The sequence below is a fragment of the Limanda limanda genome, chromosome 12 (genome assembly GCF_963576545.1).
Source record: "Limanda limanda chromosome 12, fLimLim1.1, whole genome shotgun sequence".
Classification (NCBI taxonomy): Eukaryota; Metazoa; Chordata; class Actinopteri; order Pleuronectiformes; family Pleuronectidae; genus Limanda; species Limanda limanda.
Genome location: NC_083647.1, coordinates 18,775,641 through 18,791,455, shown reverse-complemented (window position 1 = coordinate 18,791,455; position 15,815 = coordinate 18,775,641). Strand labels below are relative to the sequence as shown.

The window sequence follows — 15,815 nt, the reverse complement described above, 5'->3', positions numbered from 1 at the left end:
CTTTTGACTATTGCCTTTGTAATCCTGCAAATTTCCCCATTGTGGGACTAATAAAGTATTATCTTAACTTACCTTATTAGTTTCGATTCCAACTTATTTAACTGATACTTATGTAAGATTTTGGTTTTAAACGGATAGCTAATTTTTGGCTGAACTATCCCTTTTATTGATACTGACCTATACTGGTAAATATAAATATGTGAATATTCCTGCACTGCAGATGTAGAAATTGTGAGTGTATTTAGGTCGTTTTACAAAATAATAACATGCAGAATAGATATAAATTAACGCAGGATGTGTTTATGAATTAAAAAATCCATAAATACACGTATTTACTTTGTATATCTGTGGTTAAAGTGACTTTTAAGTGCATCACCTGTAGTGCTCTGACATCAAAGGTTAGTTTCCTGCCAAACAGCGCCTCCCCGCGTCCGGAGCGCGTATTGCCGCGGGGCCAGCGCTGTGCAGCATCAGTTCGAAGATGGCGGAGGGAGAACTGAACGTGGACAGCCTCATCTCTCGGCTCCTGGAAGGTGAACAACTTCCACACTGACGCTACAACACCGCGCAGAGTTTGAGTTTCCTTGAGTTGCTTTGTCGCGTTTATTCCTTTGTGTTGTGTCGCGGTTGCTTCGGGGGTGGAAACGCAGGGGAGCGTTTAAGCTAGCTCGGCTAACGTCGGGGCTAGCAGCTAGCTGAACCGTTAGCTGTTTATAAACACAGGCGGCGGTGAACGCCTACATCTCGGTTTACTGTCAGCCACTCTCCGGCATTCGTGTTATCAGGGCTCCATCTTGACTTCAGCTTCTAATTCAACTTTATACCCACACGTTTTGTCTATTCTTGTTCTATTCTGACACGTTTTTTTGCCCATATTACGGTCGGTTGGCATGGAGAAGGAGGGGCTGGGACTGTTTAACGTTTAGATTAAATGTCTCAACACTACATCCTCCACGTAGACTAGGTCCATTTTCATATTTGTTTTTTCCCTCAGGAATCAACGCTGGTTGTCTGCGTCTCTGCCCTTGACGCAGATCATTTTGGTCATAATGTGCTGTTCAATTTTTTAAAATGTCACGTTTATGGGGAAGAGCAATCTTTAGATCAGCTGTAAAGAAACAAGTGCTCCAGTTAAGAACACAAACACACACACACACACACACACACACTTATACGTAGACCCACACAACCCTCTCTTATCTGACATTGAATGTTATTGTCACAACATCCTGGACAGAGTTGACTTGTGATGTGACTCTTGTGAAGCAGGGTTGTCTTGTTGCTGCTCTCTCCCCTCATCTGGGTGTGTGTGTGTGTTTCAGTGGGTGTGTTGTTGTGATTCAGTGCACACAGTCTGCACAATGCGCACACATCCGTCGTCAGCGTGTGAGAACATTTAGTACATTTTTTAAAATCCGCAGAAATTCTGAGTGTTTCTCTGACCGCTTCATAGAGCTGGCTACTGAGGCAATATCAGAAATCATCACCATTTATAATTGTCATCATGAGCAATATAACCTATAACTGTGCCGATGGAGGTGGTGGGGGGGTGTTTGAGTCCACAGAACACTCCTGGAGTTTCAGGGGTAAACAGCTTTGCAGCCAAATCCAACACAACGGAAGTAACCTGGGACCACTTCTTCAAACATATAAAAACAACAGAAAAATGCCCCGATACTGCTTGTGTGGTTTCATCCAAGTGTCCAGGTTTCAGCCATATGGTCCAGGCCTAGTTTGAATTCATCTTGTGTTGTTTTGTCCACAATCACCTTGTTACCTCGATCAAGGAGGTTATGTTTTCGTCTCAAAGAACTCAGCCGTGACATTTTGGAGAGAGGTGTGTCATGAACCAAGGAATTAATATAACATTTTGGTGCAGATCAGAATCAGGGGGTGGGATCCAAAATTTCTTTGATATTGCAAGACACGTTCGCTAATATCACAGGGAATAATTTATGGATCTTGATGAAAAGAAATCTGGCATATTTAAAGGACATGTATCTATGTGTGTGTGCAATTTGGTGCTGCTTGATTTAATTTTATGGGACTATTCGGCCGTTGCAGAGGTACATGCTCCACTGAGCTCCCGTCTGCTTGCTTTTGTGCTTGGTAAATCAAAGACATCTTGTTGGTGTGTGTGTGTGGACCTGGTTTTGGATTTGGCACCGGACGAGAAGTGCAAAAATCCCCTTGTGTTGTCTGACCACCTGCTGTAAAGAAGGCAGAGACATTTCTGTCCTCCTGTGAGATATTCTTTGAGTCACACCAGACCACGAAGGCAAATGCATCTGTCCTTGGCTGAGTTTTCACCAGTATCTCTGTTGGAGATGGAACTGTATGCCAGCACTGAAATGCATCTTAGGAATAATTTGGTATTATATTGCTGGAAAAGTGCTGTCAGCCTGCAACTGGGATGTATTTCTTGCACAACTCAGGGTAGATAAAATATAAAATATAGATACTCACTGTCTGCAATCAGCTCCTCGCCCATTTTCCACTTTCTTTAAAAAAAATAGTCACGTCTGTAGTGTCTCACATTTGTGCTCATTAGAGTATTTGCAGAAATTGGAGCTTTCAGTTTGTCTGTTCACTGCACTTGGCGGTGACTTGTTGATTGTGCAGCTCATATTTTCAACACATGTTGTTGGCATTGGTGTCTTTCACAAGTGGTCAGTTTTGATGTGATCTTGTTGTTGTGAAACGTCTCTTTTTCTCACACAAATAAAACAAGTGACTGCACAAGACGAATTGATTTGGATGTTGTCATCTCATAGGCTTTTCACACAGTTGTTCAGCTAGTGATGTGATGAGATAGAATTAAGTGTGAGTTGTCGGTGTTACACGGTTAATTTGGATCTTAGACGCAAATCATTGAGGAATATTGTTGATGTCAGTTAAAAGCACACGATGTCTCCTGGTTTCTATGTCGGTCGTCTCCTTGAAAGAAAGCGCAGCTTGTGAAATGCCACCTCCAGAGCAGAAGTATTTCCCAGATGATTTCTGTGATATTTATTGATGAAATGAATCTGGATCCAAAGGTTAGAAATGCAAAAAAAGTCCTGTTAAGAATTGGTCTCCTGTTGGTCTGCAAACCTTGAATAAAATGTAAAATAACCTTATTCTCAAAGGGTTTAGGGAATCCAGCCGATGTACCAGAGCTGGAATGATTGCAAACACTACAGCTGCTTTCAGACTTTCACGGAAGTCAAGACATTTTCTTGAAACTTTCTGGATGTGTGAAATGTCAGAGTCAGTTGCTTATAATACTTTCCCAAATAGAAAATCACATCAGGATATCAATCAATAGAGATAATCCTTTTTTTAACCATTTTCTTCCCATGAAAAAATACCAATCCCTAGTTCCATCTTCATCGAGTTTGAGGATTTGATGCCTTTCTTTGGGTTCTGTTTTAATAATCTGAGCACATGTTCAAAAGCAAGTGGAGCTGGTGCATTCAGGGCTTGTCCAAATCCACTATTGTTAGTTTAATGATGGAAAAAAGGTCCCTGAATTAATTGTGAATGTGTTTTGGACGTAAGATGCAGTAAACCAATCAGAGGGCCGTCTCCCACTCCCTTTATTTGGACTCTTGATTGGACAAAGATATTAAATGAGGCCTTATGAAACTTTAACAGGTATTTTTCATTATTGTCAGACATTTTATAGACATCTGACATCTTTTATTTAATAAAATAATTACTTTATTAGCTTTAAATGGCTTTCCACAAAGTCTCGTCTCTTTTCCAGGGGCATTATATAGTTTTAGAGGGTCTGAAACACATTCATTGGTATTTTCTGATGTTCAGCACAGATGTACCGTATCAAGAGACTCATAATTCTCCAGTGCTAAATTTCCAAAGCAGAAGAAACGTGAAAAGCCTTTAGCCTTCACTCTGCATTTCAACATAATAGCTTATTGTGTGTTTTGCCGTCTGAGGAAATGTGGTCTTGAGGAAAAGCCAAGTGTCAGTGAGAGCTCTTATTCATTGGAACTAAACCTTATGAAACGCTGTCAGTTTCTCCAGACACGTACACAACCACACAATTACTCACACACACAAACAGTAATTTGGTATATGATGTTGGCAAATCCTTGTCATGGCTTCAGTTTAGCCTTTGCCCCTCAATGTTCTTCAGGACGTGATCTCTTTTTAAAAGTGTCAGTCTGCAGAAGTGCAAGCAGCGAAAAGTGCAGTGTGAAAACCAAGCGGGTGAAGCATCCGAGCTTAACTCGCTCAGCTCTGACAAGGCCGAGGACGGAAGAGCCCTGCTTCTGCAATTTTATGCTTGACATCCTGCTCAACACATGGGTATGAAGCAGTGCAGATACAGTAGATGGGCGATAGAGAAAATGGATGATGTCAAGCAGCCCTTGATGAAGGTTGTTGGAGACCTAGAACAGTTCTTGGCTCAAAGATTCACCGCCTGTGAGGATGCATGTTCCTTTGGTTCATTCCCTTCTCCCTGAATTGGTTGAATTAGATGACTAATGAGACTGGGTGTGCAAGTAGCACGTTTGTGTTTGCACAAAAACACATTCACTAAGCTTTGGTAATTCCTAGTACACAAGTTAATCCATTTGACACTGCTCCACGTTTGTCCCTTCAGTTTTATTGTGTTTCCTCTGAGGAAACAAAAAGGGACGAAGTAAAAGGCTTGAAGGAAACGTCCTCTCTAAGAACACATGTTTGTTTCACAAGGGGTCAAGCTTTAAGGCAAAGTGGCCACTCATTACATAACTCCTGAGTAAAGGATTTGTTAACCGCTTTTGTTTCTGTCATCAATCCTCATGCAGTGACGTCAAACTAGGAGCGAAGTTTGTATGCAGTCCATTTACTGCTTTTACATTATTAAATACATGCAGGACTTTGTTTGAAGCTAATGTACTAACATGATTCTTGCTGTTATGGGGCTTGTTGGGGATGGTTGAATGCACTTATTGGAAGTCGCTTTGGATAAAAGCTTCAGCTAAATGATATGTAATCTTATAAAAAGTGACAAGGAACGATTGATTTTTTGGTATTGATATTGTATGACCCCTCTTTAGCCTGTTAAACATTCATATTCGCATTTCAGCTTGTGCTTACTATTAGCACAAATCTATTGTTGTGTAGCTGCAACTGTGTCTTCGTTTCAGGCTGTCCAAAACTGAAATAAAACACAAATATCAACGAGAATGGCACTCAGTGGAGCACATGCATCCACCAATCTGCACACATTTATAGATATCTGAATGTGCCAGATTTTAAAAAAATCAAGACCCATGAATTATTCATTGGGTAAAGGCTTGAAAATGTCACAATGTTAAAGAACGTGAGAATCCCTGCGTAAGCCATGGGTTCTGATCCACACCGCATCCTTCCACCAAGTTCCATGATTATCTGTCCAGTACTTTTTTGCATGAACTCTCTTACACTCAAACAAACCAATTAATTTCAGACACACATGTTTTAAACTGGATGAAACTTCAGATTTAATTATATTGTCTGCCCCCCAGGTAATATGATGTGGAAGCTGTTTTCTATATCTATTCACACTATTTCTGACTATTTCAGCTGCTGACTGTAGCCAGTTTGCAACTCTCCCTCTTTTCTCCTCTTTTCTTCAGTGTAAATCTGATAAATCTGCACCCAGAGCCGTGGCAGACTCCCAGAAAGGCGGCTTAAGCTAACAGTGCAACTACACAGCCAATAAACCCACACCACTGCTGAAGATGCAAGCTGCTGGTGTAGTCTAAGCAGTGGGCTTCTTAAGTATGACTGAGACCTAGCAGCTCTAAGCTACAGAGTCATTACGCCCCCACAGCTCATCAGATTTTAAGATTGCTTTGTGGTTCCGCCACAACGGTTCTTTTCCCCCTTGGCTGCAAACTATTCTATTATGGCCTGGCTCTGATAATCTTTGTGGTGTCGGGGGTTCCCGAACTTGCTGCATTACCTTTAACAATGAAATGTGAACCCATTGACTTTTCTCTCCTCTCCAGTTCGGGGATGTCGCCCGGGGAAGATAGTCCAGATGACGGAGGCAGAGGTCCGGGGCCTCTGTATCAAGTCCAGGGAGATCTTCCTCAGCCAGCCCATCCTGCTGGAGCTAGAGGCTCCTCTGAAGATCTGTGGTCAGTGATGTAGATTTATACGCACATTTTAGTTCCTTTTCTCACCACTTCATTTACTTTGTCTTACTTACACTTGTTTTTTTCCCTCTGTTACATACTCTAATGGGACATTTCCTTTAAATCACTTCTAAAATCCGATATTTGCAGGCGCTGGGATATTAAAAGCATAAATATGAAAGTAACTGGTCTGAACACTTAAGTTAAGCAATAGCTGCCTGTCCAATATCTTCCTGATTCCTGAAAATTAATTCAGTGCCACTGTGCAATTTCTTGCAGGACTTGTATTGACATACTGCTGTTAGAGTGATGTTATTACTCATATGAAACATCGTGACAGGCTGTGTTATGGATTGACACATTACTATAACAAAATGTCAGCTCTATTTATTTTTTCTGTGGTCCACTAATTTAAGTCTCGGTACTACATGCAGCTTGAATATTTGCCTACCATCCTTGGCAAATGTTGGATAGTGGAAACACATCTTAAGTCTTAAAGAGCAGCTCAAACAGAAAAGCTCCAGGTCGGCTGCACCAGTGGCAAACTCCCACTCTTCAGAGCACAGACCAGAGCAGCAATCCATTTCTTTGACGCAGAGTTTACTTATGTAACCAGATGGGATAACGCTGCCTAAGCCTGGGTCATATATTCAGCCACTGCCCTGTGTGGGTTACAGAAGGTAAATTCAGGGGAAACGTGTACACAGAACAGAATGTGTATCACTGCCATACACGCGTAACATTGACAAACCACACTTTTGCAAGTTAACTCCGAAATACTTAGCACTATCTCGGTCTCTATCTGTCTCCTGCACATCTCGGCATACTCCCACATGCTTTATCTCTTCCCCCAGCGTTGTGCTGCAACTGCAAACAACTCTGGACTAATACATGTACAAATACAAATACAATACAAAGGCTTATATACTGTTTATGCTCATGAGTACACACCTGTCTCTCTCCTCATACAAGTGTCTGCTTGCACATATTTACTTGGTTTGATTGTTGTAAAATAGACAACATTTTTTATTTTGTGAGTCTTATTAAGGCTTGTTCAAGCAGCTTTTTCGTACGGGGATATGAGATACGAGATATGTCAATTTCAAATGATGTAAAAACGGGCAAGTTCTCTAGAGGGCACTGCAAAGTCGAGAGTTCCGGGACAACAACAAACATGTCGACTGGTTGTGAAGGATTCATCTATGTAGACCTGACCCTGTCACGTGTTTGTAAAATATGCATGAGTGTGCAGCGGTGCTATTGGTCACAGTGTGGGGTTTCTTTGTGTCTCTTTTTCTTTCTTTGTTCTGTTGCTACGGCCTCTTACCACAGGTTGATTTCTCACCTTTAACCCACAACTGTTGGATCACCAGTTCTCACTATAAAGACCCGGAATTGACTGCATTTACTTATTTACTAAAGTCACACGGATCAGATTCTACATAAACTCACTCTCTCTCACATGTGTAATACATATTTCGGATTTTTCCACTTGTTATTGTTGACGATGATGTTCCCTAACAAATAATAACAATAATCAAACCCTCATTGTGAGCATGTTTTAGAAAGTAATTCCGACAGATGATGATTATTAACGGCAAACTATAATCACAACCATTTGCAAAATTACCAAGCAGATGAATTTCAACCACAATAACCCTGTGTTGGTTTAGAACTAAATGCTCTTCATTTGTTAGCCTGTTGAATTAGCTGAAGAAAGACCAAAAGCTGCTGCTTCGTTTTTATTGTTTGGATTCTGTGGGAACATTTCTCACATAATTTCTAAACCCTCAGCAGTGTCTGGTCTCGGTTGACTATGACGCCATTTGTTATTGTCTGATGAAAAAGTAGCACAAACCGTTCACAGACTGAAGAGGAGGAGATAAAACTGTTTTAGAATGCAAACTGACATTTTCCCATATAAAGGATAGATTCAAACACTTGCCAGTTGTTCATGTGGACATTAAAACATGTTCTGGTTAGTGTAATCATAATATTATAATATTATTATATTACATGTCATTTGGTGGACGCTTTCATCCAAATCACCTTACAATTATTCTATGAGGGGGCCATTTAGAGGTTCAGTATCTTGCCCAAAGACACTTCGGCATGCAGATGGGCAAGACTGAGGATCAAACTGCCGACCTTCTGGTTGGAAGATGACCACTCTACCCCTCAGCCTCCTGTTCAGAAAAGATCCCCTTTTATTGCGCTTTGAATGGAAGTGATGTGACTCCAAATCCATCAGCCATGACAAAATCCTTATCTACAGAGCTGTGGACTACAGGAGGGAATTTTGAGTACAATCATCCTTCATGTTGTTGCTGTCCTGTCACTGCAGATCAGCATGAAAACTCTGTCCACTGGTCCAAAAAAATTTGATTGCACTCACTCAGACTGCTTGAGCAGAATACAAGCCTCACATGAACCTCTGTCCCTGTGTCACCTCGACTGAAGGGGTGTTTACATGCAACATTGTTATATCAGACCTTTAAGATGCAGTTTAATTTACTTAATTGCATGCGGTGTTTCAAATGAATCCTGAAATAAATTACTGCACATATTTAGTTTTTCATAGATCATTTTTTCTGTTTTCTCTTGAACGTCTGCCGGTTCTCCCTTTTGTTTTTAGATAAATAATTCAAGTGCCATGCTGTATTGAAAAGCAAAGACACACTATCTAGTTTTGCAGTTTTTGAGTGTTTTTGTTGTTTTCAATCTGAACAGTGTTGTTTAGTGTTCCTCACACTGCTGTTGTTTTTTGTGTGTTGGTGCTTCTGAACCAGCTGGTGGTCTGACTGCACAAGGTCACACTACAGCATGCTTGATCATCGCTTTTATCATTTAACAACCAGTGTTCTAATGCTTCGCCAATAATTGACATTATCTTGTGCAAGCATAGGCAATATTTTTATTTACCATTTAGCCTTATCTTCAGTAGGCTACATTGTAGCACTGCAGCATGAATATATTTCCTGTATTTTCCATAGATATCCATTTATGTACCACACTCAAAAGATTACTACTGAATACGATTACTGATGTGCACGTTTATTATTGTAGAGCGGCCGTATGAACTGTGCTTTTATATTGTGCTGTCTTGAGATATATATTCTCCATTTATAAGACTGACCTTCCCTTTGTTGTTGTTTTTTTGTTTTCTGCCTTTTACTCAGCTTTTAAAACCCTGCATCTCTGTGCTGCTATTCTTGGACTGTTTTGACTCTGCAGAGGCAGTCCTGAGTAAATAATTCACTGTCATCCTACAATTTGTTGTGAGGAAGGAGGCAGCGGGGCTGCTGAATAGAAATTCTCGGTGAAGCTCACAAACTCATGTGCGCAGCAATAACTCAGACTGCGCTAGATCCTGCAACGACTCCTAGAATTTGATGAAATTGAACTCAGCTCAGGCCATTTTCAAACCGAAAGCCAATCAAACACTGGCCGCTAAATCATTCTGAGAAGGGGAAGTAACAAAAAACATAGACCACTGCACTGGCAATATCAGCAAAGCTCAGCGGTAGTTTGGTATGCCATGAATGAAGGAGCATTATTTTATAATCCAGTTTACCCAGCTTTTACTACAGAGCCACAGCTCAGCTGAAGTTAGCCCGGCTCTTACAAAGTTCACTCATCTCCGCTGTCGCTTCAGAGATTACAGTCTATGATGCCATGTGTCTGCATATGCCATTTGATCAAAATGTGGCTTTGGCCCTACATTTCTTTTCCTTGACTCAGAAAACAGCTTCATAAATTAAGAATGCTACTTGTTTACTGCTTCATGGCCATTTCTGTTTTGGTGCAGGCATAAGCAAGAATTATTGTTTTTCTGTGTGATGTCCACTGTGTTTACGCAGTCCTCTGTCGGCTTCTGACCTCAAAGACTTAAAAACAGTATTTGTAGGTTCAAAAAGTTCAAATGTCAGTTCCCAGCTTTAGTTGATTTGTGCAATAGAGACTTCAACTTTTCCCAGTAGGCAATGGAGTAGGAGTGATGCCATCCCTTTCAAACTGGAATGACCATGTGAGCATCCTGTAGTTGTGGTGCTGCTAAGTAAGTCGCATTAGTTTCAGTTATTAGGTGAAATCCAATGGCATTGAAAAGAACAGGAGTGCTGTACTCATGGTGTGTCACAATCAGCAGCACCAAGGACCCGCATAGGTGGCCATTAAAACCATATCCATAAAGATTTTACTGTTTTCTGCAGGTCGGCAGGATTCGGTATAAACTCATCTGATACTGCTTTCATTGTGCACATGCTGGAACAAGCATACAGCTCTACTGCAGGAGTGTCGTCCCCCCCGCCCACACCCTGAGCGATCAGCTCCAAAATGTTATAATCTGGAGATACAAACCCAAGTAATATTACTTTCATTTTCATTTTTGGTGAAAATCTATCTCTGTGATTTTGGTCTAACCCACTGGTAAGACTGAAACAATTGCCCACTGCTTATCCCCAAACACAGAAGACTAAAGATATGACTAGTTTTACTATTGTGGTAGACTAACATTCTAATAATTCATCGTTTCATTGACCATCACATTTTCGTTCTCTCTTAAAAGAAGGTAAAGCTCAAAATGAGTGACCTGGATTATGTTACTCTAGCGCTGTATTAATACTTTAAGACTTGTTTCATTGATTTTGTATTATTGATGTGAAGGACTGTGAAGTTGCTACCGTGCAGCACTTGAATCAAAACTGTGCAGGGCCGGTTGGGGATGTGAGAAATGATTGATGATGCACCGAGAATAAGAGCTGTACTTCAGACATTCATGTAATCATTCATTTGCAAAAGAAACGGTGCTTTTACGTGCAGCCCTTAGACACGGGCAAAAATAAGTACAGGCCCGTGCAGGCGTATAGGTTTGGTGCCAGCTGTGGTTTGTGTTTTGGTGCCGAGATCACTGACAGGCACCATGGAAACAAATTACATCCCAGCCACTCTCAAGACTCCAGTATAAAGTTGCAATTTTTATAGCTTATTTTTATCTCAAGGCCAGACAGCTGCACACTTTAACAAGACCTATTTTCATTTGTATTATTTGGTGCCATCTTGTAATGAAGCATTGCCATAAAAAGAGTGTGGCGCATTTTCTTTCCGCTTCGGTCACAATGAAGCCTGTGATTATTGTCCTTGCTGTTCTGGAGATGCCCTCTGAAGTCATCCTTGTCTGGAGCACTTAACCCAAAATTGGAGCAGTTGTTCAGTTGGTGCAGGAGGATAAAAAAGGAAGCAGGTCTTGGCCAGGTGATGAAGCGAGGCTCCCCCTGCAGAGATCCTGTGCTTTTGTGAGCGCGCCTCCAGCACATCCCTGTCTGACTGGTGTCAAAGAAAGGAGAGAGAATCCTGGGAGAGCTGTTAAAATTAGTCAGTTTATGCCACTATCTGGATGTGCGTCCTTTATTTTTGCGATTAGCCTGGATTGGAGATGTTCTCTCCGTTGCTAGCTCGTGTCCCAAGGGCCATGGCATTGATCTGATGGCTCCTCTAATGTCTCTTTTTGTGTGTGCATCCATTACCTTACCTCTGCGATCACAGTAATAGCCACGGTTATTTAGTCAAAGTCCCTGATATATATCCCCACCAACCTGCAGGTATAGCTGTGTTCTTTAACTCAGCTTCAGATAGAGAGGAGCTGTGTGTATGCATACGTGGAGCTGAATCTGTGGTTTAGAGAGGAAGAAACTAGAAATATTGTTTGTCCTGCCGTTGATTGTTCTTTTGTCTCAAAAAAAGTATTCAACAGTGTTTGTCCCCCCGTGTCCTCTCACATCCTCTTCGCAGGTGATATCCATGGCCAGTACACAGATCTGCTGAGGCTGTTTGAGTATGGTGGCTTCCCTCCAGAGGCAAATTACCTTTTCCTGGGCGACTACGTGGACAGAGGGAAGCAGTCCCTGGAAACCATCTGCCTTCTGTTGGCCTACAAGATCAAATACCCGGAGAACTTCTTCTTGCTCAGGGGCAACCACGAGTGTGCCTCTATCAACCGCATCTACGGGTTCTACGATGAGTGTAGGTAGAAATAAACTCCTCCTGAACACAAACATCCCTGAAGTACCTATTTAACCAATGTTCCAATAACGTGTGATTGTGTGTTTCAACAGGCAAGCGCAGGTTTAACATCAAGTTGTGGAAGACCTTCACTGATTGCTTCAACTGCCTCCCCATTGCTGCTATTATCGACGAGAAGATCTTCTGCTGCCATGGAGGTGAGAGACGTCATCTTCGACCCTTCTCTGAAATCGGAAAAAAGTGGCTTTTTTGATGACCTTGTTCATATTCCTCTTTTATTTCTGTTTCAGGGCTTTCGCCTGATTTGCAGTCGATGGAGCAGATTCGCAGGATCATGAGGCCAACAGATGTACCTGATACAGGTAATATGTGTGCATGCTCATCCTTGAATCTGAACATATTCACTTCCTCCTGATTTCTCTCTTGATTTTCTTCCAGCCTTTCTCTTCCTGAACCAACAGCTCTTATATCAGTAAATCATTTGTGTTACATCAGCACCTCTTTTCTCCCTGTTGTCAGCCTGTGCTTTTATTTTAACTCCTTCCACACTCATATGACCCTCCTCACCCTCTCTCCTCTCTGGGTGTCCCTCAGGTCTGCTGTGCGACCTGTTGTGGTCAGACCCCGATAAGGACGTGCAAGGCTGGGGAGAGAATGACCGCGGGGTCTCCTTCACCTTCGGAGCAGACGTGGTCAGCAAGTTCCTCAACCGCCACGACCTGGACCTCATCTGCAGAGCCCACCAGGTAATTGTGAAGGAAGCTAAGGTAGAGAGGCTGGATATGAGGTGTAATTCCAAAGAAGCACTCTGCAAGCAAATTAATCTCGGGACCTAAAATTGGTTGGACATGCACTGCATTGATGGCTCACCTCCATTAGATTGTGTGTCCTCAATGCAAGAAATGACTGTGACTGATACCAGAGACATTATAAGAAACCTGAAGAAAGAAAAGTATGTAACCTTAAAGATGAAGTGTCTGAGCCCTCGCCAGCTGAACTGGGACACATAGCAAGTCCATTTTGATGTCAAAGAAATGTGTGTGATGCATCAACTGTGCTTATTTAAACATCAGACATAAACCCTTGCATTTGTTTAAGAGCTCTGGAAACATCAACAAATATTTTAAGCCTTATTTTGTGATAAACAAATTAAATGTTTGATGGTGATTCCAAACATGTAGTTTTTAGGTGCCAATGACCATATACAAGCATCGCTCTCTCCCCTTTCATTTAGATACGAGCCCGCTCTAGTTATCCTAAAATAGGTGCCCAGAGAGGTCACCAAGACGGCTGCCAAATGGCGAGAACTGCCTATAAGGACTTTGCTGATATAAAGGCACAGACCACAGTCCTAAAACAAGTATTATTAGACCTGGTGCAACAGCTTAACCCCAAATTTTCCGCTCTCATTTGATCTATTTTTCTCCATTTATTATTGATATTAAGTTTACAGAGATATTATCAATAAAAAAATGCTTTTGCTTATTGAAAATGGAATATGATTCAGAGAACAAAAAGCTGCTGTCTGCATTTGTAACACAAGACATCAGATGGATGATAAAGGACCAAACTTCTCTGTTAATTGATGAACATCTAGCAGGAGCGTCCACAGCTATTTGTGCTCTGCGCGTTTGATATTGATTCAGCCGTAGGTGGTTTTGTACACTCAGTCTTGATGGCTGAGTCTGTTACTAGCTGGAGATCTGCCTCTGAAGTATTGATCACCGTGGGCGCTGGAATAATCCCATGTGTCTTCTAACAGGTTGTGGAGGATGGTTATGAGTTTTTTGCCAAACGCCAACTGGTCACACTTTTCTCTGCTCCGAACTACTGCGGGGAGTTCGACAACGCTGGCGGCATGATGAGCGTCGATGAGTCCCTCATGTGCTCCTTTCAGGTAATGTAGAGCCTGCAGGGACATTTATGCTTTAAAAGATTTTCTTCATACACACTCTGTCTCACATACATTTATTTCTCTCTCTGTTTATGTGTTTTAAAGATCTTAAAGCCCTCAGAGAAGAAGGCCAAGTACCAGTATGGTGGGGTAAACTCTGGCCGGCCTGTCACCCCACCTCGCACCACCCAAGCCCCCAAGAAGAGGTGAACGTTCAGCCTCAGCTCTTCCCCTCCCTCTTCCCCGGTCCGTCCTTAGTCTGCCGTCATGGCAACCCCTGTAACTCCCCTGGATAGCAAAGATATGGGGCTCATCTAATCGCCCAAATCTTTTTTTCCCCTCTTTCTTCCCCACTCACCCTCCGACTCCACTGACAGCTCTTTTCTTAATGTGTATGTGTACATAAATTTGCTGTGACCAATCTGTTTTATTTTTGTTTGCCTGTTTATTGGTATTTTTGATATTATTAACAAATAATCTTTTGGTGGTTTTACTTCCGATACCACTTGAATTTTTTTTTCTGAGATTCCGTCTCGTGTATGGATAATGCCTTCTCCTTGTAGAGGGGCTGAGTTCAAAGGAATTGTTTTCAGTTAAACAGAAATGAATATTGTTCTTGCCTTGATCTCTGATAAAGCAGAGAGAGTTCCGCCAATATATTTCAATAAGATTGATATTTACGGCCAGTGTTAAATCCGTACACACAAAAAACATCTCTTAGATTCCAGTTTAACAGTTTGAAGTCATTATCGCTCGTGGTTGTTGTGCACAAGCACAGTTTGTATATTTAACCGTTGAAAAAGTCCACGTCCATATGAGTAGCAAAGAATGTGAAGAGACCGGCTTGAATGAAAAAAAAGAGGCTGAATCAGTTGCTGCCGACAGTGGAGACGCTCCTCTCGAACACATATTCCCCCGGGCATCAATTCCTCCACTCCGTTATGTCCCTCCCCCCCGTGCCTCAATTCCACACCCACACACAAACATGCCGCTTCTCAAACCAAGCTTGTGGACGTTCTCCATTGGCTATTTCTTAATTCTTATTTTTCCCCAAGATAGTTTCCCAGATATCACTGAACTAGTTCAGGTACAGAATATGAAAACTGGTTGAGTAGGAACTGGGTCCCAGTACCAGGCAGTTTTGTTTTGTGTGATTGTGACACCACCTGGTGTGCAAATATAGTATTACAGTACAAATCTGATGTAAATTAAACTCGACAGCTCAAGATGGGTTCTTCATAACAACGTCAGTAAAAAAAATGTTGGAGGTACTTCAGTTGTCTATTCAGCTGACCACCGATTAGCCCGGTCAGCGCTTCAGCGTCAGTACACTGCAAACAGTTGCCTCTTTCTTTTCTTTTCTCCCTCCTTCTTTATTGCTTTTTCTACTTTGCTCTCTGTGGTGTTCTTCTTCTGTTGGACTTCTGCGTTCTTTCTTCACATTGTTTACTTTCTACTCACTTTATTTATTTCCTAACGACGATAATAAGGAAACAATGAGGTGTTACCAAAAGCTGTTTTGCAATTTGTACGAGTTTGTTTGAAAGTCTATACATTAAATAAACTGGATGGAAACTAAAGAATGTTTTGTCTGTATTTATTTGTGTCTGTGCGTTCCAAAAACATGAAAAAGTTGCTTTTCCCTCTACACGGTGTCAGCATCCAACCAATACTTTATACACATGAAGAGGCATAAAGTGTGAAATTTGTGTACAGTCATCACATCATACTCAGGTAAAAGAGGATGTCTTTTGCTGGTTGTATTCTCGTTCTCTTCTTTTCTGCCC

At 41.6% G+C, this 15,815-nt stretch overlaps 1 protein-coding gene across 1 annotated transcript; it reads left to right on the top strand.

Moving 5' to 3' along the window:
- Positions 1 to 475: 475 nt before the first annotated feature.
- On the top strand, positions 476 to 15,611 carry LOC133015203 (serine/threonine-protein phosphatase PP1-beta catalytic subunit-like). The gene is made up of 8 exons (XM_061082345.1): positions 476 to 533; positions 5,985 to 6,116; positions 11,904 to 12,134; positions 12,227 to 12,331; positions 12,425 to 12,496; positions 12,729 to 12,880; positions 13,897 to 14,031; positions 14,134 to 15,611. The coding sequence occupies exons 1-8, from the start codon at positions 482 to 484 to the stop codon at positions 14,236 to 14,238; spliced, it is 984 nt and encodes a 327-aa protein (XP_060938328.1). The 5' UTR covers positions 476 to 481; the 3' UTR covers positions 14,239 to 15,611.
- The last annotated feature ends 204 nt before the right edge of the window (positions 15,612 to 15,815 follow it).